Below are 22,825 nucleotides of genomic sequence, written 5' to 3' on the forward strand. Positions count from 1 at the left end.
AAGGAAGGAAGAGATTGACAAAGGGGGTGTGTCTCAATCCAAGGCTGTCAATGGACAGAGCAGACCATTAAAAAACATTGGTCTCTTGCTTGTTTTGCCACACAAACAGGTGGCATAGGCTGCTATTATTTTCAGTATATAGGCCATATTTTTTGTTTTACAGCATCCACGGATAGTTGATGTATTTTAGACGGTTATCTTGATAAACCAATAATAATGAAATGTGCACCCGTTATTCGCTCAATAGTTGAATATACAAATCGATATTGATCCAAAAGCTGACTGCTATCCGAATATAGGAGCCTTTTCATATAATCTGTGACTTTTTTAGTTGGGAAATAAATAACAAAGCCTTTTCGCCTCCTGTTGGTGCTGTAACCCCGCCATCCACGCCCATACTGTACAACGCTGTATTCGGCAGGAGACCATTACGCACTGTGGCGAGTGCTGTTCGAAGAAAGTGGAGAACTGAGAGAAAGGGAGAGATTGGGATGCTACAATAACAGACAGACATACAACGAGAGGACACGACACAGTGTGTTTGTTGGAAGAGAGGACGAAATAGTCGAAGAGAGCGAGTGGCGGTCTCCGTTTGGCAACCGGCTTGTTCGTCGTTCCCTCGAGCCAGCTGCAGCAGGCAGCACCGTGCAAAATGCGCTATTTACGGTTCCTCATTCCTGCGTTCGGTTCGACAATGGACTCGTTCTGCAACTGAGCCTTGCTCAGCCAACCTTGCAGCACACCGCGGACGATAACCTACCTATTTGAGGGAACGCTTACTGCAACATGCAGTAAAAAGAACACCCTGAGATGGTTTTTCACACGAGACAGTGAAAGGGGATCCCCGCCGCCGTCAATTTCTTTCTACATACCGGTTTGGGATTATAAATCCGGGATTAGAAGAATTTCGGTCGGGATGGGGAAGGAACAAGAACTACTAGAAGCGGCCCGGACCGGGAATGTGTTCCTGGTGGAGAAATTACTGAGTGGGAAAAAGGGAATCCTGGGGACAGCCTCGGGCTCCATACCTCTGCCCAACCTACTGAGGTAGGCGAAGTCATCAACATACATTTTTTCATGTCATATGAAGATTGCCAAATTGATACTCCTATTACCATACTTCTATTGATGGTCTACGTTGAAAAAGATGGGCTGTTGCGCCAAAATTGTAGCATAGCACTTTTACGCAAACCCCAAAACTACATGTCGTGAGACCAATTACTTTATGTGAATTTATAATTCAGGATAGCCCGAGGCAGCCTCTGCTCAAGCCTGGTTGTAGTCTTTGTGTCCGAGAAGGGGCTTTGCGTTAGATATGAATTTGGCGCACAAACTGTGCATAAGATTGCCTGTATCTGAATCTTGACAGCTGTCAAATTGTTGTGCACTTTTACACTGACCCTGGCTATAAATTATAATGATGCATGGTTTTGTCCCAAGGTGGAGTTGCCAGCACAGACCTGTAGCCTAATACAGCATATCAATTGCCACTTGCCAGTGCAAATGTTGATGTTACATTGTAGATATATTTGTCAATTTCAACCTGGTCTCAGAGCAATTCGTATGGATTGGGACGTTTTTTAGTATGATATGTTACAATCCGTATGATATGTTACAAATCGAATAACATTCATTTATGTCTTAAGTAACCAGACCATTCTTACATACACCCCCCCAGTGTGCCTTCATTGATGAACTAGCTTAATCGATAAATTTAATTAGGCTACAATTAAATGACCATAACTTAGACCGAGTGTTTGTGATATGTTGTTTATTGGCCGGCGGTATGTTATGCTGTAACCTCATAAAAGGATAGTCTTTCAGGCCAAAATGGAACCTTTAGCCTCGTATGAAGACAACTTTAGACTGTGAGAATAGTCCCTTTCCACCAGGCCTCTCCTTCTATCTCTGTCAGTAAAGAAGAGAGGCCTGAGATAGGTGATCAGTTAGATCAAAGGACAGGGCGTACAGGAGGGAGGAGCATCACCTCAGGCCGTGCAGCAGTGCTTGGCTTTTACAGCCGTGTTGAGGTGCACTGACGGGCGAGAGTGAGGAACAAGACAGCTGAAGATGGGAAGGGCGTACGCCTATGAAGGAAGAGAGAATTGGAAGCAAGAGGGAGGGGGAGCATGGGAACTGTGCATGCGTGCGTGTACTTAAACTGCACGTAAAGAGATGGCGCTAAAGGTATCTTTTGGTTATCACTACGGCAACAGCCTCCAGGAACAATAAAAACCACAATATTTACATCTTACAGATAAATTAGGAAAAGTAATAAAACAACTATGTACGTATCAACTGCCATGTGGTACAGTATCTGTCCCAGATCCACAACATTGCTGGCGTCACATGCGATGCTTGAATAGGCCTGTGCTATGTATTCCAAGCACAAGCTTGCTTTGACAGAAAGTTGTGTCCCTGAAGGCCTGTTGTGTGTGTGTGTGTGAGTGTGTCTTATTTGTACTGTATTACACTGAAAGTTAGGCCTTTTATTGGGTCAAGGCAAGGCAATGGTCCATGCAGTCAAATCTGTGAAACAGTGAGTGGTCTATAGACTGTCCATCTGGACAAGGTTTTGTAAACCACCTCAGGCTTATTCCCTGCATCATAAAATACATTGTGTGTGTGGTTATTGAATGGGTTGATTGCTACATTAAGCATCTCCAATCAAAAGTTAGATCTAGAATCGGCTTCCTATTTCGCAACAAAGCCTCCTTCACTCATGCTGCCAAACATGCCCTCGTAAAACGGACTATCCTACCGATCCTTGACTTCGGCGATGTAATTTACAAAATAGCCTCCAACACTTTACTCAGCAAATTGGATGTAGTCTATCACAGTGCCATCCGTTTTGTCACCAAAGCCCCATATACTACCCACAATTGTGACCTGTATGCTCTTGCTGGCTGGCCCTCACTACATATTCGTCGCCAAACCCACTGGCTCCAGGTCATCTATAAATCACTGCTAGGCAAATCCCTGTCTTATCTTAGCTCACTGGTCACCATAGCAACACCCACCCGTAGTCTGCACTCCAGCAGGTATATCTCACTGGTCATCCCCAAAGCCAACACCTCCTTTGGCCGCCATTCCTTCCAGTTCTCTGCTGCCAATGACTGGAACGAACTGCAAAAATCTCTGAAGCTGGAGACTCTTATCTCCCTCACTAACTTTAAGCCTCAGTTGTCAGAGCAGTTTACCGATCACTGCACCTGTACATAGCCTTTCTAAAATTAGCCCACCCAACTACCTCATCCCCATATTGTTATTGATTTTACTAATTTGCACCCCAGTATCTCTATTTGCACATCATCTGTTGCACATCTATCATTCCAGTGTTATACGAAATTGTAACTATTTTGCACTATGGCCTATTTATTGCCTTACCTCCATAACTTACTACATTCGCACACACTGTATATATATTTTCTGTTGTATTTTTGACTTTCTTTGGTTTACCCCATACAGTGGGGGAAAGAAAGTATTTAGTCAGCCACCGATTGTGCAAGTTCTCCCACTTAAAAAGATGAGAGAGGCCTGTAATTTTCATCATAGGTACACGTCAATTATGAAAGGCAAAATGAGGAAAACATTTCCAGAAAATCACATTGTAGGATTTTGAATGAATTTATTTGCAAATTATGGTGGAAAATAAGTATTTGGTCAATAACAAAAGTTTCTCAATACTTTGTTATATAACCTTTGTTGGCAATGACACAGGTCAAACGTTTTCTGTAAGTCTTCACAAGGTTTTCACACACTGTTGCTGGTATTTTGGCCCATTCCTCCATGCAGATCTCCTCTAGAGCAGTGATGTTTTGGGGCTGTCGCTGGGCAACACAGACTTTCAACTCCCTCCAAAGATTTTCTATGGGGTTGAGATCTGGAGACTGGCTAGGCCACTCCAGGACCTTGAAATGCTTCTTACGAAGCCACTCCTTCGTTGCCCGGGCGGTGTGTTTGGGATCATTGTCATGCTGAAAGACCCAGCCACGTTTCATCTTCAATGCCCTTGCTGATGGAAGGAGGTTTTCACTCAAAATCTCACGATACATGGCCCCATTCATTCTTTCCTTTACACGGATCAGTCGTCCTGGTCCCTTTGCAGAAAAACAGCCCCAAAGCATGATGTTTCCACCCCCATGCTTCACAGTAGGTATGGTGTTCTTTGGATGCAACTCAGCATTCTTTGTCCTCCAAACACGACAAGTTGAGTTTTTACCAAAAAGTTATGTTTTGGTTTCATCTGACCAGATGACATTCTCCCAATCCTCTTCTGGATCATCCAAATGCACTCTAGCAAACTTCAGACGGGCCTGGACATGTACTGGCTTAAGCAGGGGGACACGTCTGGCACTGCAGGATTTGAGTCCCTGGCGGCGTAGTGTGTTACTGATGGTAGGCTTTGTTACTTTGGTCCCAGCTCTCTGCAGGTCATTCACTAGGTCCCCCGTGTGGTTCTGGGATTTTTGCTCACCGTTCTTGTGATCATTTTGACCCCACGGGGTGAGATCTTGCGTGGAGCCCCAGATCGAGGGAGATTATCAGTGGTCTTGTATGTCTTCCATTTCCTAATAATTGCTCCCACAGTTGATTTCTTCAAACCAAGCTGCTTACCTATAGCAGATTCAGTCTTCCCAGCCTGGTGCAGGTCTACAATTTTGTTTCTGGTGTCCTTTGACAGCTCTTTGGTCTTGGCCATAGTGTAGTTTGGAATGTGACTGTTTGAGGTTGTGGACAGGTGTCTTTTCTACTGATAACAAGTTCAAACAGGTGCCATTAATACAGGTAACGAGTGGAGGACAGAGGAGCCTCTTAAAGAAGAAGTTACAGGTCTGTGAGAGCCAGAAATCTTGCTTGTTTGTAGGTGACCAAATACTTATTTTCCACCATAATTTGCAAATCAATTCATTAAAAATCCTACAATGTGGTTTTCTGGAAAGAAAATTCTCAATTTGTCTGTCATAGTTGACGTGTACCTATGATGAAAATTACAGGCCTCTCTCATCTTTTTAAGTGGGAGAACTTGCACAATTGGTGGCTGACTAAATACTTTTTTTCCCCACTGTAGCTGTGACACACTTTTCAAGAACCTCTCAGCACCACATAGTGGATGATCTCATGGCCATGGTCATATTTCAAATATACTAGCTCTACATGGTCGTTGTTGATTATGTTATGCTAACTTCTGCATGTATCAGCGCCTGGTTTTATGTAGAGGCACAGTAATGATGATGATGATGATGAAGCTGGATTTACCGTAGGCCTATTACGTAATCATACAGTTATTACAGTGATGACTAACGTTACCACATGATGAGAATAATGCTAGTCCATTGCAATATGTGGGAAATGATGATGGTGTGATGAAAGGAGGAAAATATTTAAAAGCCAACACATGCCAGATACGTTGAACACACTAGCTACACAGGAGAGTCAAGTCCTGGTTCTTGTAGGTGCTTTCTGTCGTCACTCCTTATTCTAGTGGCTACTGTCACTGAAGGGGTTCTACAATTGCACAGACACACATAGAGAAACTCCCTTTGATCAGCGTGTGGCTGAGAGTACAGTATGTCATCCTCCTCCACAAACAAACAGTGCTGAAGTGATGTGAGAAGAGGTGGTGATTCTCAGAGGACACACACACACACACACACACACACACAGCAGTGATCCGCTCAAGGCTCCAACACAAGCAGCAGATCATATGAAAAATAAACACAGGGGAGGCTTGTCTCTGTCACTTGTGCCAATTTAAACAGAGAGATGGATGGAGAGAGAGATACTGTGTGTGTGTATTTTCTGATGTGTTCTGTTACTTGTGTTGGAATCTTAAGCAGATCGCTAACCCAGAATGGAGTGTGTGTGTATCTGTGTGTTTTGTGTATAATATCTATACCTCAACACTGCAATTTCACACAGAGAGATAGTTTCCCAGTATGTATCAGTCTATGAAGACCAGAGAGAAAATAACACATGTTGTTTATTTTCTGTAATAGTTTCTAACCACAACACTCAGAATTGGTCTTATTATAACACTTTGAATCGGTAATAAACTTCACTTTTTTCACCACAGCAGCACTCATGATTTAGTGGACCACTAAACTGAACCGCTGGCCTTGGCAGGCCAACACAGATGTTTGTTTTTATTCAACCGCCTAGTCTGGGACCACCACCTCTGATGCGTGTGTGTGTGTACTGTGTGTGTGTGTACTGTGTGTGTGTGTACTGTGTGTGTGACTGTGTGTGTGTGTACTCTGTGTGTGACTAAACCAACCAAATGGGAAGACCACCTCAGATATGTACGTAGGAGGGGTGTAACGGACCATCCATAAAGAGAGAATAAGTAGTCTGGAGGAGGGGTAGACATGGGTCAGAGGTTAACTGTGGAGAATGTAAGCGGGAACACACACTCTCTGTCTCTCTCTCTCTCACACACACACACTCACTCCTCACTCAACGTAACTCTTGAGATTGATGAAGTTCCATTTAGTTGTGTCAACATTAGAGAGATGTTGAATGTATAACAGTAATGTATCAACCCTGTATAACAGTAGGAACAGTACATACTGTTAGGACACTCTAGAGCTCACTTCATCACGTGTGTGTGTGTGGGGCTAAGAAAACGCTTTGTAAAACATTTTATATTCATTACAGATAACAAGCATTCCACAGTCCACTCATTTAAATATAAGTTATTATGTTAGATGATTGTGAGCGTGTTTGCGTATCTGTGTGTGTGATCAGTGGTTCAAGGACTAAAGGAAGGAAGCTAGCATTATCACTGTAGCATATCTACAGCATATGTAGCCCTGTTTTTAATCTCGTGTGTGTGTGTGTTGGGCAACAAGTAGTGTGTGTTGGCGTCAGTGTGCTTCTGGCTCTGTGAGGGGGAGGGGGAATAATCAGTAGTTGATTAAGGTGTCAGTATGTGTGTGGTGGGACACAAACACAAAAGTCTAGATATATTATTTCTCTCTCAATCCATCTCTGTTTGGATACAGCTTTTTCTCTACTTCTGTCTCTCTCTTTCTCTTTCTTTCTCTCTGTCTGTCTCTCTTCTCTCTTTCAGTCTCTTCCCCCTGTTCTACCTCTTCTTTCCTCTATCTCTTCTTTCCCTCCTTTTGTACACGTACACACGCAAGCACGCACACACACTAACACACACATCTCATCACCACCTCATTCCTTATCTATGGAGGCAGTGTCTTTTTACCCAGCATTTCTAGTGGTGACGTTGACGGACTCATCTCTGTTGACAGCAGCGTTTTGGGAATTCTCGGAATCCATGACAGTGGCCGGAAAAACCTTCAGATTGGATTAATTAGTGCCGCTGGAAATCCCTCTTCAATCAGTATTGTGTCAGGAGCCACAAGGTAGACTTGGGGCTGCATCTCAATACGGAGGAAAAAAATTGCATCCTTCCCTCGCCACCTTTCCTGCAAATCCATAAAAACCATTTCATAGCACATATCGTAGGTTATTAGACTACATATACATATAAACACATTTGGAAAACTGAATTAGCAAGGACAAGTACTGCCTGTTAGGAGACCAGCACAGGACACAATTTTGGAAAGAGGCCAAGGGAAGGAGGACATTTCCAGAGTATTGGGACCCAGCCCATGGAAGTGGAGATGATGAATGGGAGGCCAGACTGTCATTGTACTTAATGAGGTTCTGACCTGTACATAGCAGAGGAAGTGTCAGAGACACACATACACATTCCTTCCTGTCTCCTTTGACTTGTATACTAGTACTTGTTCTGGGATAAATCACACCATGCCAAGACAGTGGATAAATCACACCATGCTAAGACAGTGGCTAACTCACACCATGCCAAGACAGTGGATAAATCACACCGTGCCAAGACAGTGGATAAATCACACCATGCCAAGACAGTGGATAAATCACACCGTGCCAAGACAGTGGATAAATCACACCGTGCCAAGACAGTGGATAAATCACACCGTGCCAAGACAGTGGCTAAATCACACCGTGCCAAGACCGTGGATAAATCACACCATGCCAAGACAGTGGATAAATCACACCGTGCCAAGACAGTGGCTAACTCACACCATGCCAAGACAATGGATAAATCACACCGTGCCAAGACAATGGATAAATCACACCGTGCCAAGACAGTGGATAAATCACACCATGCCAAGACAGTGGCTAACTCACACCGTGCCAAGACAGTGGCTAACTCACACCATGCCAAGACAGTGGATAAATCACACCATGCCAAGACAATGGATAAATCACACCATGCCAAGACAATGGATAAATCACACCATGCCAAGACAGTGAATAAATCACACCATGCCAAGACAGTGGATAAATCACACCATGCCAAGACAGTGGATAAATCACACCATGCCAAGACAATGGATAAATCACACCATGCCAAGACAGTGGGTAGAATATATTTGGGAAGGAGGCCCTTTTTTGTCTTTTGAATAAGGATGGTCTTATGGTGTCGTGAAACGATATGCATTAAAAAGTATGTCCATCACTTGTTCTTGATCTCACTCTCCTCCCATCCTAGTTGAGCTGGACAGCTGTGTATATATATGAATATATGTATGACTATACTGTATGTCAGGGGACCCCAACTGGCGGCCCGCGGTTGATTTTATTTGGCCACCAAATGTACGGCCCCCCAAGTCTGGGGACATAAAAGACTGTAAAAACACACCAGCAAATCAAAAGTGATTTTAATTTTGGAAATGTGTTCCAAATTATTCCCACGCATAATAGAGAGATATGTGACTGTATACACATGTGACCCACCACCTGGATTCGGTCCTATGTAGCAAGATTTGAAATTGTGTTTTTTATATTGGATAAAAGTAAAGACTTTGAAGTAATTCTGCTTTGAAAGTTGATAAACTTGTAACCCCACTTTTTAGAAAATGGCCCGTGAATGTTTTGGTACACCTACTGGAGAGCTCTTCTTTGTCTACACCCATTCAGCATCGTTCACCCATCCTTAGCCCCACCCATCTCTTTAAGGATTCACATGTGAGGCCATGTGATAAACAGAGTGAATACGGTAGTGTAGTAAACAACAAAAGATTTCAAGACTAAAAGTGGTGAAAGTAGTAGCAAAAAGTTGTAGTAAAAATACACTTTATCTAGTCCTTGGCCTATATCCTAATCTGACTTTGGTGCAGATCATGTTGTTCTTCACATTACTGTCTCTGGTAAACACACACTATATCAAATAAAATCAAAGTTTATTTGTCACATGCACAGGATACAGAAGGTGTAAACGGTACAGTGTTTGGGCTTCTTGCGGTCAATTTGCAGTCTACCAATTATTTATAATTATGTTCTGACCCCCGGCCATCCGCTCAAGAAAAACTTGGCCCATGGCTGAATCTAGTTGATGGTCCCTGCTGTATGTACAGTGGGGGAAAAAAGTATTTAGTCAGCCACCAATTGTGCAAGTTCTCCCACTTAAAAAGATGAGAGGCCTGTAATTTTCATCATAGGTACACGTCAACTATGACAGACAAATTGAGGAAAAAAAATCCAGAAAATCACATTGTGGGATTTTTTATGAATTTATTTGCAAATGATGGTGGAAAATAAGTATTTGGTCAATAACAAACGTTTCTCAATACTTTGTTATATACCCTTTGTTGGCAATGACACAGGTCAAACGTTTTCTGTAAGTCTTCACAAGGTATTCACACACTGTTGCTGGTATTTTGGCCCATTCCTCCATGCAGATCTCCTCTAGAGCAGTGATGTTTTGGGGCTGTCGCTGGGCAACACGGACTTTCAACTCCCTCCAAAGATTTTCTATGGGGTTGAGATCTGGAGACTGGCTAGGCCACTCCAGGACCTTGAAATGCTTCTTACGAAGCCACTCCTTCGTTGCCCGGGCGGTGTGTTTGGGATTATTGTCATGCTGAAAGACCCAGCCACGTTTCATCTTCAATGCCCTTGCTGATGGAAGGAGGTTTTCACTCAAAATCTCACGAAACATGGCCCCATTCATTCTTTCCTTTACACGGATCAGTCGTCCTGGTCCCTTTGCAGAAAAACAGCCCCAAAGCATGATGTTTCCACCCCCATGCTTCACAGTAGGTATGGTGTTCTTTGGATGCAACTCAGCATTCTTTGTCCTCCAAACACGACGAGTTGAGTTTTTACCAAAAAGTTATATTTTGGTTTCATCTGACCATATGACATTCTCCCAATCCTCTTCTGGATCATCCAAATGCACTCTAGCAAACTTCAGACGGGCCTGGACATGTACTGGCTTAAGCAGGGGGACACGTCTGGCACTGCAGGATTTGAGTCCCTGGCGGCGTAGTGTGTTACTGATGGTAGGCTTTGTTACTTTGGTCCCAGCTCTCTGCAGGTCATTCACTAGGTCCCCCCGTGTGGTTCTGGGATTTTTGCTCACCGTTCTTGTGATCATTTTGACCCCACGGGGTGAGATCTTGCGTGGAGCCCCAGATCGAGGGAGATTATCAGTGGTCTTGTATGTCTTCCATTTCCTAATAATTGCTCCCACAGTTGATTTCTTCAAACCAAGCTGCTTACCTATTGCAGATTCAGTCTTCCCAGCCTGGTGCAGGTCTACAATTTTGTTTCTATTGTCCTTTGACAGCTCTTTGGTCTTGGCCATAGTGGAGTTTGGAGTGTGACTGTTTGAGGTTGTGGACAGGTGTCTTTTATACTGATAACAAGTTCAAACAGGTGCCATTAATACAGGTAACGAGTGGAGGACAGAGGAGCCTCTTAAAGAAGAAGTTACAGGTCTGTGAGAGCCAGAAATCTTGCTTGTTTGTAGGTGACCAAATACTTATTTTCCACCATAATTTGCAAATAAATTCATTAAAAATCCTACAATGTGATTCTCTGGATTTTTTTTCCTCAATTTGTCTGTCATAGTTGACGTGTACCTATGATGAAAATTACAGGCCTCTCTCATCTTTTTCAGTGGGAGAACTTGCACAATTGGTGGCTGACTAAATACTTGTTTCCCCCACTGTATTTATAGCTGCAGTATGCCTGAATGTTTTGGGTGTGTGAATTGGCATGTGAAACGTATGTGTGTGTGTGTGAACAGTCGGGACAGCTTTAGTGGTGACCAGGCAGATTGGCACTCCAATGACATTTGCAGTCTCAAGACAGGCCTCCCATGCACACAATGGAATTGGAGAAAGGGTCAGCAGTTCTTAGGGTGTGTGTGACTCAGCTGATCTCAACCCTGTCCTGAAGTACTATTACACCTATGACTGAGTTCAACTGACATTCAGCTTCATTCTATCAAACAACATTGCAATGTGTGTGTGATGGAGAGGTGGTAGATTCATTCATTTGTGTGTCTGTCACGAGGTGATGGATAGGGCTTAACCAGCCGGGGCTATGATGCACTCTTAATTCCCTCGGTAATTGATTTCCCATTCGCCCATTTCTCGTTGCCGTCGGAGCTGGAGCGTGAGCAGAGGAACCAGGAAGTGAATTACTCTGAGTGACGGCCCCTAATGGGCCATATTTCCCATCAGGCCGAGCTGACGCCAACAGATTGTCCTCCAATTCCCAAACGCAAACTCCGACACACACACTTTGAAATTCAGAAAGAATGAGAAACACACACATACACACACACACACACTGATGTGCAAAAATAATCCTTCACTACCTATCACCATAACTCTGCATTGGAGTTTAAACCAGTATGTTGGGATAGAGCTCGTATGTCTCAATATAACCAGAACTTTCCTTTCCTTATACGACCCTAGGTGGAATACATGACAAATGAGTTCTTTTTAAAAAGGATATAAAATATTCACCACTCCCTGACTGCAATGAAAAATAGAGAATATATCATTCTCTGTGAGTCAGGTACTCCTTTTTTTCATATCATCAAAAGCAATTGAATTCGGGAGGAAAAGCAATTGGGTATGAGTTATTGTGTGGATTATTTTATTATTACTTTATGAGTTTGTGCAAAATGTTTTATGTCTGATTGATGTAACAGCCAATTAGCCTGTCTCTAAAGAAACAAATAGCTTTACGGAAATCCTCCAAAACCACTGATCGGCTTTTGTAACCTTAAGGCCTGTTTCCTGCTTGGATATTCCATGTGACATTTCTGCTCAATGACACTCCAGAAAGAAGGAAAGAGAGACCCAGGTGAAACGCACTTTAAATATATCTGGCTTGACTTGACTGACTTCGAAAAGGAGAGGCGGAGAAAGAGTGGAAACGCAAGGTAGGTGTGAGGGAGGGAAGGAAGGAGGGAGGGAGGGAGATTAGGAGGTAGCGGATCTAAGCAGGCCGAGGGAGAGAGGGAGAAATGCAAGAGGGAGGGAGAGAGAAGGAGGGATGATGGAGGTGTAGCAGAGGTGAAGGTGTACTGTGTCTCTGCCCAAGGTGGTGGCAGGGGGAAGATCTCATACCTGGGAACCCTGAAGGAAGGAGAGAATACAACAACACTACCGTCTACTCAACCTCTTCCCCTTTCTCTCTGAGGATCGCTCTCTCCTTCTCTCTCTCTCTGAGGATCGGTCTCTCCTCTCTCTCTTTCTCTCTGAGGATCGCTCTCTCCTTCTCTCTCTCTCTGAGGATCGCTCTCTCCTTCTCTCTCTCTCTCTCTGAGGATCGGTCTCTCCTCTCTCTCTTTCTCTCTGAGGATCGTTCTCTCAGCTTCTCTCCTCTCTTTCCCTCTTTCATTTTGGTTTCCTCTCTCTCACCTTGTCTCTTTTCTCTCATACATTTTCCCTCATTTCTCTTTCTCTAAACATTTGATATTCTTCTTGTAGCTGCAACTGGATCCTGGACTTCTTGACGGGCCGACCCCCAGGTGGTAAGGGTAGGTAACATTAAGTTTGTAGACGACACAACAGTGGTAGGCCTGATCACCGACAACGATGAGACCGCCTATAGGGAGGAGGTCAGATACCTGGCCGTGTGGTGCCAGGATAACAACCTCTCCCTCAACGTGATCAAGACAAAGGAGATGATTGTGGACTACAGGAAAAGGAGGACCAAGTATGCCCCCATTCTCATCAACGGGGCTGTAGTGGAGCAGGTTGAGAGCTTCAAGTTCCTTGGTGTCCGCATCACCAACAAACTATCATGGTCCAAACACACCAAAACAGTTGTGAAGAGGGCCCGACAAAGCCTATTCCCCCTCAGGAGACTGAAAAGATTTGGCATGGGTCCTCAGATCCTCAAAAAGTTATACAGCTGCACCATCGAGAGCATCCTGACTGGTTGCATCACTGCCTGGTATGGCAACTGCTCAGCCTCTGACCGCAAGGCACTACAGAGGGTAGTGCGTACGGCCCAGTACATCACTGGGGCCATCCAGGCCCTCTATACCAGGTGGTGTCAGAGGAATGCCTTAAAAATTGTCAAAGACTCTAGTCAACCTAGTCATAGACTGTTCTCTCTGCTACCGCAAGGCAAGTGGTACCGGAGCGCCAAGATTAGGTCCAAAAGGCTTCTTAACAGCTTCTACCCAAAAGACTCCTGAACAGCTAATTAAATGGCTACATGGACTATTTGCATTACACTACTCTGTTTATTTTTATCTATGCATAGTCACTTTACCTCTACCTACAGTGGGGAGAACAAGTATTTGATACACTGCCGATTTTGCAGGTTTTCCTACTTACAAAGCATGTAGAGGTCTGTAATTTTTATCATAGGTACACTTCAAAAATCCAGAAAATCACATTGTATGATTTTTAAGTAATTAATTTGCATTTTATTGCATGACATAAGTATTTGATACATCAGAAAAGCAGAACTTAATATTTGGTACAGAAACCTTTGTTTGCAATTACAGAGATCATACGTTTCCTGTAGGTCTTGACCAGGTTTGCACACACTGTAGCAGGGATTTTGGCCCACTCCTCCATACAGACCTTCTCCAGATCCTTCAGGTTTCGGGGCTGTCGCTGGGCAATACAGACTTTCAGCTCCCTCCAAAGATTTTCTATTGGGTTCAGGTCTGGAGACTGGCTAGGCCACTCCAGGACCTTGAGATGCTTCTTACAGAGCCACTCCTTAGTTGCCCTGGCTGTGTGTTTCGGGTCATTGTCATGCTGGAAGACCCAGCCACGACCCATCTTCAATGCTCTTACTGAGGGAAGGAGGTTGTTGGCCAAGATCTCGCGATACATGGCCCCATCCATCCTCCCCTCAATACGGTGCAGTCGTCCTGTCCCCTTTGCAGAAAAGCATCCCCAAAGAATGATGTTTCCACCTCCATGCTTCACGGTTGGGATGGTGTTCTTGGGGTTGTACTCATCCTTCTTCTTCCTCCAAACACGGCGAGTGGAGTTTAGACCAAAAGCTATATTTTAGTCTCATCAGACCACATTACCTTCTCCCATTCCTCCTCTGGATCATCCAGATGGTCATTGGCAAACTTCAGACGGGCCTGGACATGCGCTGGCTTGAGCAGGGGGACCTTGCGTGCGCTGCAGGATTTTAATCCATGACGGCGTAGTGTGTTACTAATGGTTTTCTTTGAGACTGTGGTCCCAGCTCTCTTCAGGTCATTGACCAGGTCCTGCCGTGTAGTTCTGGGCTGATCCCTCACCTTCCTCATGATCATTGATGCCCCACGAGGTGAGATCTTGCATAGAGCCCCTGACCGAGGGTGATTGACCGTCATCTTGAACTTCTTCCATTTTCTAATAATTGCGCCAACAGTTGTTGCCTTCTCACCAAGCTGCTTGCCTATTGTCCTGTAGCCCATCCCAGCCTTGTGCTGGTCTACAATTTTATCCCTGATGTCCTTACACAGCTCTCTGGTCTTGGCCATTGTGGAGAGGTTGGAGTCTGTTTGATTGAGTGTGTGGACAGGTGTCTTTTATACAGGTAACGAGTTCAAACAGGTGCAGTTAATACAGGTAATGAGTGGAGAACAGGAGGGCTTCTTAAAGAAAAAACTAACAGGTCTGTGAGAGCCGAATTCTTACTGGTTGGTAGGTGATCAAATACTTATGTCATGCAATAAAATGCTAATTAATTACTTTAAAATCATACAATGTGATTTTCTGGATTTTTGTTTTAGATTCCGTCTCTCACAGTTGAAGTTTACCTATGATAAAAATTACAGACCTCTACATGCTTTGTAAGTAGGAAAACCTGCAAAATCGGCAGTGTATCAAATACTTGTTCTCCCCACTGTACATGTACATATTACCTCAATTACTTCGACTAATGTGCCCCCGCACATTGATTCTGTACCGGTACCCTCTGTATATAGCCTCGCTTCTGTTATTTTACAGCTGCTCTTTAATTATTTGTTATTTTTCAATTTTTTATATTTTTTACTTAACACTTATTTTTCCTAAAACTGCATTGTTGGTTAAGGTCTTGTAAGTAAGCATGTGACAAATACAATGTGATTTGATTTTTATCTCACTCTCTCCCCTATCCCTGTCCCCACTTTTATTTTCTTTCTCTCTCTCTCTTTGTCTCTCTGTGTTGTCTGTCCAGGAGACATTAAGGCATACAGTATGCTGAGTCTCTAACCCAGAATAGAGCACAGCTGGAAGTACAGTGGGGAAAAAAAGTATTTAGTCAGCCACCAATTGTGCAAGTTCTCCCACTTAAAAAGATGAGAGAGGCCTGTAATTTTCATCATAGGTACACGTCAACTATGACAGACAAATTAAGAAAAAAAAATCCAGAAAATCACACTGTAGGATTTTTTATGAATTTATTTGCAAAGTATGGTGGAAAGTAAGTATTTGGTCACCTACAAACAAGCAAGATTTCTGGCTCTCACAGACCTGTAACTTCTTCTTTAAGAGGCTCCTCTGTCCTCCACTCGTTACCTGTATTAATAGCACCTGTTTGAACTTGTTATCAGTATAAAAGACACCTGTCCACAACCTCAAACAGTCACACTCCAAACTCCACTATGGCCAAGACCAAAGAGCTGTCAAAGGACACCAGAAACAAAATTGTAGACCTGCACCAGGCTGGGAAGACTGAATCTGCAATAGGTGATCAGCTTGGTTTGAAGAAATCAACTGTGGGAGCAATTATTAGGAAATGGAAGACATACAAGTCCACTGATAATCTCCCCTCGATCTGGGGCTCCACGCAAGATCTCACCCCGTGGGGTCAAAATTATCACAAGAACGGTGAGCAAAAATCCCAGAACCACACAGGGGGACCTAGTGAATGACCTGCAGAGAGCTGGGACCAAAGTAACAAAGCCTACCATCAGTAACACACTACGCCGCCAGGGACTCAAATCCTGCAGTTTCAGACGTGTCCCCCTGCTTAAGCCAGTACATGTCCAGGCCCGTCTGAAGTTTGCTAGAGTGCATTTGGATGATCCAGAAGAGGATTGGGAGAATGTCATATGGTCAGATGAAACCAAAATAGAACTTTTTGGTAAAAACTCAACTCGTCGTGTTTGGAGGACAAAGAATGCTGAGTTGCATCCAAAGAACACCATACCTACTGTGAAGCATGGGGGTGTAAACATCATGCTTTGGGGCTGTTTTTCTGCAAAGGGACCAGGACGACTGATCCGTGTAAAGGAAAGAATGAATGGGGCCATGTATCGTGAGATTTTGAGTGAAAACCTCCTTCCATCAGCAAGGGCATTGAAGATGAAACGTGGCTGGGTCTTTCAGCATGACAATGATCCCAAACACACTGCCCGGGCAACGAAGGAGTGGCTTCGTAAGAAGCATTTCAAGGTCCTGGAGTGGCCTAGCCAGTCTCCAGATCTCAACCCCATAGAAAATCTTTGAGGGAGTTGAAAGTCCGTGTTGCCCAGCGACAGCCCCAAAACATCACTGCTCTAGAGGAGATCTGCATGGAGGAATGGGCCAAAATAGTGTGTGAAAACCTTGTGAAGACTTACAGAAAACGTTTGACCTGTGTCATTGCCAACAAAGGGTATATAACAAAGTATTGAGAAACTTTTGTTATTGACCAAATACTTATTTTCCACCATAATTTGCAAATAAATTCATAAAAAATCCTACAATGTGATTTTCTGGATTTTTTTTTCTTATTTTGTCTGTCATAGTTGACGTGTACCTATGATGAAAATTAAAGGCCTCTCTCATCTTTTTAAGTGGGAGAACTTGCACAATTGGTGGCTGACTAAATACTTTTTTTCCCCACTGTATCTCTGTCAGTCTGTCCGCCTGTCCATCTGTCCGCCCGCCCGTCCAGTCCCATCCTTCTTCTTGTCTTCTCTGGTCTGTCTGTCACAACAGTATTCCTCCCTTGTGTATAGTGTAGTACTACTTACAGTGGAGCTAATGCTTTGCTCAGGTTGAGTGAGAGAGAAAAAGAGGGAGAGAGGGATGGGGGAAACAGTAGAGGCAGGGGCCTGGCTGGAGGAAAAAGGGAGGAGAGGAGGGGAGAGAGGAGGAAAACCAATTACGAGCCTGATAACAGCGAGGGTATGGATTTTCTACTCTGGGCCTCGGGCCAGACCTCCTCTCTCTCTCTCCCCTCCTCCCTCCTTCCGCCTCTCTCTCTCTCTCTCTCTCTTCCTCATCCTCATCCGTTTGATCTGCCTTTCTCTCTCTCAGAAATGTTAATTAAATTTAGCTTTTTATTATGTTATGATTTTTTATATCTCTATCTTCCCCCTCTCTCCTCTCTCTCTGTTGTAAGTGTGATTAACTGCAGAAGATGAGATATTGAAATGTGTGTTAGAACAGACTGGAACCGTTTCATCAATACCTGCCCAGACTGTGTGTGTGTGTGTGTGTGTGTGTGTGTGTGTGTGTGTGTGTGTGTGTGTGTGTGTGTGTGTGTGTGTGGAGAGTGAGAGAGAGCTGGCAAACCGATGAGTGATAGTAACAATATTATTTGGAAAGAGTTTTTCATACATAATATGAAGTGACAAAACGTCACTATGGGAATCAAACTGACAACATTATCAATGTATGTGTTCCAGAAATTGTTTAGCTCTGTGTGTGTGTGTGACCCTGGAATGGGGCCAGAGAATGCAAGTAATGACGTTGGTCAGGATTCGCTCTTTTAGACTCACTGACCCACATTAGTGCTTGTAGCCAGGGTCACGCTATCACACACACACACACACTCACACACACACACACACACACACACACTCTCTCTCTCTCCAGTATGTATAATCCTTCATACTCCACTGAATGATCAACTTTTTTTTCTATTCAACTGAAGAGGGGGAGAGGTGAGAGAGAGGAAAGGTAGAGCTAAGGGTAGAACAGAGAGAGACAGTGACACAGACTGGTTCTGATTGGGATATGAGCGGTCAGTGCTAATATCTGTAATGGTTTATGACAGGTCCCTCTGGAGCTGGTGTGCATGCATGTCTGTGTGTGTGTGATTTACAACCACTCTGATGAGGCACAGTGAGGAGTCCTTCTCATTGCCTATTTCAATAGTGTGCCTCAATGTTAATTACATCTCCCTCTACATTCTGTGTTTGTCGGCCCTCTCCTCTCCTCCCGCTCTCCCCTTCTCTCTCCTCTCTTCCCCCTTTCTCTCTCTTCTCCTCTCCATCCTCTCTTCTTTGCTGTTCTCTACTTCACCCCCTCTCCTTATACCTCTCTTCTCCTCTCCTCCTTCCACCTCTTTTCCTCTCCTTGCCCAGTCACATTCTCTCCTTTCCCTCTTAACCCTCCTCCTCCCTTCCTTTCCCCCGATTCTCTCTTTCCATCTCTCCTCTATAGTTGCTGAGTCACTTATGCTTCTTTCGCTCTCGCTCTCTCTCTCTCTCTCTCTCTCTCTCTCTCTCTCTCTCTCTCTCTCTCTCTCTCTCTCTCTCTCTCTCTCTCTCTCTCTCTCTCTCTCTCTCTCTCTCTCTCTCTCTCTCTCTCTCTCTCTCTCTCTCTCTCTCTCTCTCTGGCGTAGTTTTAAAGGCTCATGAAGTCAGTAAAAGGTTCTTAGAGAAAGTCACTTTACCCGACTGCTCCCTGATACTCTATCCTGGCTTCATGCTGGACTACTACTACCACACACACACACACACACACACAGATGTTTGGGAGCATTAACACTCCATTGAAGGCAGTCATTAAAGCTAATGTGGTGTATTTATTTAGGATCGTGAATGTCAGTGATATTTCATAGTGTATTGAGCATTCTGTCAACCTGATAGGAAGGGTTGCTGTCTGTCTGTCTGTGTCCATTCAGAGGTTATTCAGGTCAGAGCTAAATACTAGGCAAAGCAGGACCTACCACCACCACAATATCGCACTATCCCTGCAGGGCCAAGAATGTGTATGAAAACGAGAGGAAGGATCTGTTTCTGACCTACAGTATGGTCATATCCTGTGGCTTTCTGTGTGTTTTGTGCACACATTTTGCATGTGTGTATTTATACAGCATTCAGTCTGTGAACTGTAGGGAGCCCCCCCCTCTTCCTCCTCCTCCACCTCCTCTTCCTCCTCCTCCTCCTTCTCCTTCTCCTCCTCTCCCAGTGACTGTCTTAGCCCTAAATAATCATGGAAACTCTACAGAGTACAGCAGTTCACACATAGACCTGCTGAACTACATTATAATACACTACATTATAATATTACTCTTTCTCTCTCTCTCTCTCTCTCTCGCTCTTTCTCTCTCTCTTTCCCCCTCTCTCTTTCTCTCTCTCTTTCCCCTCTCTCTCTCTCTCTCTCTTTCCCCCTCTCTCTCTCTCTCTCTCTCTCCTTTCTGTCTCTCTCTCTCTCCCGCTCTCTCTCTCTCTCTCTCTCTCTCCCCCCTCTCTCTCTCTCTCTCTCCCCCCTCTCTCTCTCTCTCTCTCCTTTCTGTCTCTCTCTCTCTCTCTCTCTCTCTCTCTTGCTCTTTCCCCCTCTCTCTTTCTCTCTCTTTCCCCCTCTCTCTCTCTCTCTTTCCCCCTCTCTCTCTCTCTGTCTCTCTCTCCTTTCTGTCTCTCTCTCCCGCTCTTTCTCTCTCGCTCGCTCTCTTTCTCTTTCTCTTTCTCTCTCTCTTCTCTCTCTCTCTCTCTTTCTCTCTCTCTCTCTTTTTTTCTTTCTCTCTCCCACTACATTTTCCACTCTCTCTCAATAACGTTTGCCGTTGGATTTCTCTGAGTTGTATTATTTAAGTGTGTGCGTCTTTAAGTGTATTTGAATCAATTTGTGCGTGCGTGTCTGTGTGTTCTGTGGTCGATGCTCTTCTCTCTAGGAGAGGGATTTTGCCAGGGCTGCCATTAGTGAGCTGTTCTCCGATTGGCTCAGAGACCAGAAGCACGAGCACACTGCAGCATCAATACTATACCATGCCTATCGACTGTCATATGTACATCTCCTCACAGCATTAAGAAGCATACAAAATGTAATCATCAACTAATTTTTGTGTGTGTGAGGCTCTGACTTTCTCTTCCATGTGCCTCTGTGTGAAAATACCCTCCAAATACTGATCTAGGATTAGCTTTTCCAACACTACCTTATATCATTAACCAGTAGTTAAGTAAAGTGGTTTTCTCTTCTTGTCTTCCACCTAGTCTATCAGAGGGCAAGCTGGAGCTATTGCCATATTCTAATATATTAACGTAATCTTTTAGACACTCACACTAGTACCGACGTGTTCATCACTCCCCTCCTGTGCAGGTTTTGTTTTAGCCTAGCACTATTAATCATCAATACCTTGATAAACTGAATCAGGTGTGATAGTGCTGGGCTTGAACAAAAGCTGGATCCCCAGGACTGTGTTGGGGGTCGTTTTTCAGACCGTATCTCCCCCTCCCCCGCAACTGCCTTCTTGTCAGTGGCTCGTTTCCTTGTTCCTGGAAGCTGACCGGGACTTCCTGCCTTGGTCCACCTGTCAATCACAACACTGTTTCCCCCGGCAACCTAATCTCTCTCTGCGATGCAGGAATAAATCTGTCAGTAAATGGAGCTCCGTAAGGTCTCAGGGAGAAGAGGAGAGGAGGGGAGGAGAAGAGATGGGGTGGAGAAGAGAAAGGAGGGAGGGGAGAAGAAGAGGAGAGGGAAGGAGAGGAGAAGAGGAGCACATCATAACAGCAGTTCTACAAAGGGAGGGATAAAGAGAAGGAGTCTGCAACACACACACAGGCACAAACACACACACAGTGGCTTGCAAAAGTATTCACCCCCCTTGGCATTTTTCCTATTTTGTTGCCTTACAACCTCAAATTAAAATGGATTTTTGGGGGGTTTGTATCATTTGATGATGCCTACCACTTTGAAGATGCAAAATATGTTTTATTTTGTGAAACAAACAAGAAATAAGACATAAAAACAGAACTTGAGCATGCATAACTATTCACCCCCCCAAAGTCAATACTTTGTAGAGCCACCTTTTGCAGCAATTACAGCTGCAAGTCTCTTGGGGTATGTCTCTATAAGCTTGGCACATCTAGCCACTGGGATTTTTGCCCATTCTTCAAGGCAAAACTGCTCCAGCTCCTTCAAGTTGGATGGGTTCCGCTGGTGTACAGCAATCTTTAAGTCATACCACATATTCTCAATTGGATTGAAGTCTGGGCTTTGTCTAGGCCATTCCAAGACAGTTAAATGTTTCCCCTTAAACCACTCAATTGTTGCTTTAGCAGTATGCTTAGGGTCATTGTCCTGCTGGAAGGTGAACCTCCGTCCCAGTCTCAAATCTCTGGAAGACTGAAACAGGTTTCCCTCAAGAATTTCCCTGTATTTAGCGCCATCCATCATTCCTTCAATTCTGACCAGTTTCCCAGTCCCTGCCGATGGAAAAACATCCCCACTGCATGATGCTGCCACCACCATGGTGTTCTCGGAGTGATGAGAGGTGTTGGGTTTGCGCCAGACATAGCGTTTTCCTTGATGGCCAAAAAGCTCAATTTTAGTCTCATCTGACCAGAGTACCTTCTTCCATATGTTTGTGGAGTCTCCCACATGAATTTTGGTTAACACCAAACGTGTTTGCTTATTTTTTTCTTTAAGCAATGGCTTTTTCTGGCCACTCTTCCGTAAAGCCTAGCTCTGTGGAGTGTACGGCTTAAAGTGGTCCTATGGACAGATACTCCAATCTCCGCTGTGGAGCTTTGCAGCTCCTTCAGGGTTATTGTTGGTCTCTTCGTTGCCTCTCTGATTAATGCCCTCCTTGCCTGGTCCGTGAGATTTGGTGGGCGGCCCTCTCTGGACAGGTTTGTTGTGGTGCCATATTCTTTCCATTTTTTAATAATGGATTTAATGTTCAAAGTTTCTGATATTTTTTTATAACCCAACCCTGATCTGTACTTCTCCACAACTTTGTCCCTGACCTGTTTGGAGAGCTCCTTGTTCTTCATGGTGCCTTGCTTGGTGGTGCCCCTTGCTTAGTGGTGTTGCAGACTCTGGGGCCTTTCAGAACAGGTGTATATACAGTGAGGGAAAAAAGTATTTGATCCCCTGCTGATTTTGTATGTTTGCCCACTGACAAAGACATGATCAGTCTATAATTTTAATGGTAGGTTTATTTGAACAGTGAGAGACAGAATAACAACAACAAAAATCCAGAAAAACGCATGTCAAAAATGTTATAAATTGATTTGCATTTTAATGAGGGAAATAAGTATTTGACCCCTCTGCAAAACATGACTTAGTACTTGGTGGCAAAACCCTTGTTGGCAATCACAGAGGTCAGATGTTTCTTGTAGTTGGCCACCAGGTTTGCACACATCTCAGGTGGGATTTTGTTCCACTCCTCTTTGCAGATCTTCTCCAAGTCATTAAGGTTTCGAGCCTGACGTTTGGCAACTCGAACCTTCAGCTCCCTCCACAGATTTTATATGGGATTAAGGTCTGGAGACTGGCTAGGCCACTCCAGGACCTTGCTTCTTGAGCCACTCCTTTGCTGCCTTGGCCGTGTGTTTTGGGGGATCAAATACTTTTTT

General features: G+C 44.2%; 1 protein-coding gene across 3 annotated transcripts in view; it reads left to right on the top strand.

The window, feature by feature from the left end:
• The first annotated feature begins 384 nt into the window (after positions 1-384).
• The window catches only part of LOC121543435 (ankyrin repeat and sterile alpha motif domain-containing protein 1B-like), a 286,881-nt gene continuing 264,440 nt past the window's right edge, over positions 385-22,825 (top strand). For all 3 annotated transcript variants that reach the window (XM_041853304.2, XM_041853303.2, XM_045208911.1), the window contains exon 1: positions 385-1,047. In XM_041853304.2, the coding sequence (XP_041709238.2) occupies positions 917-1,047 (131 nt within the window). In that variant the 5' untranslated portion in view covers positions 385-916. The remainder of the gene's footprint in view (positions 1,048-22,825) is intronic.

The sequence above is a fragment of the Coregonus clupeaformis genome, chromosome 28 (genome assembly GCF_020615455.1).
Source record: "Coregonus clupeaformis isolate EN_2021a chromosome 28, ASM2061545v1, whole genome shotgun sequence".
NCBI lineage: Eukaryota > Metazoa > Chordata > Actinopteri > Salmoniformes > Salmonidae > Coregonus > Coregonus clupeaformis.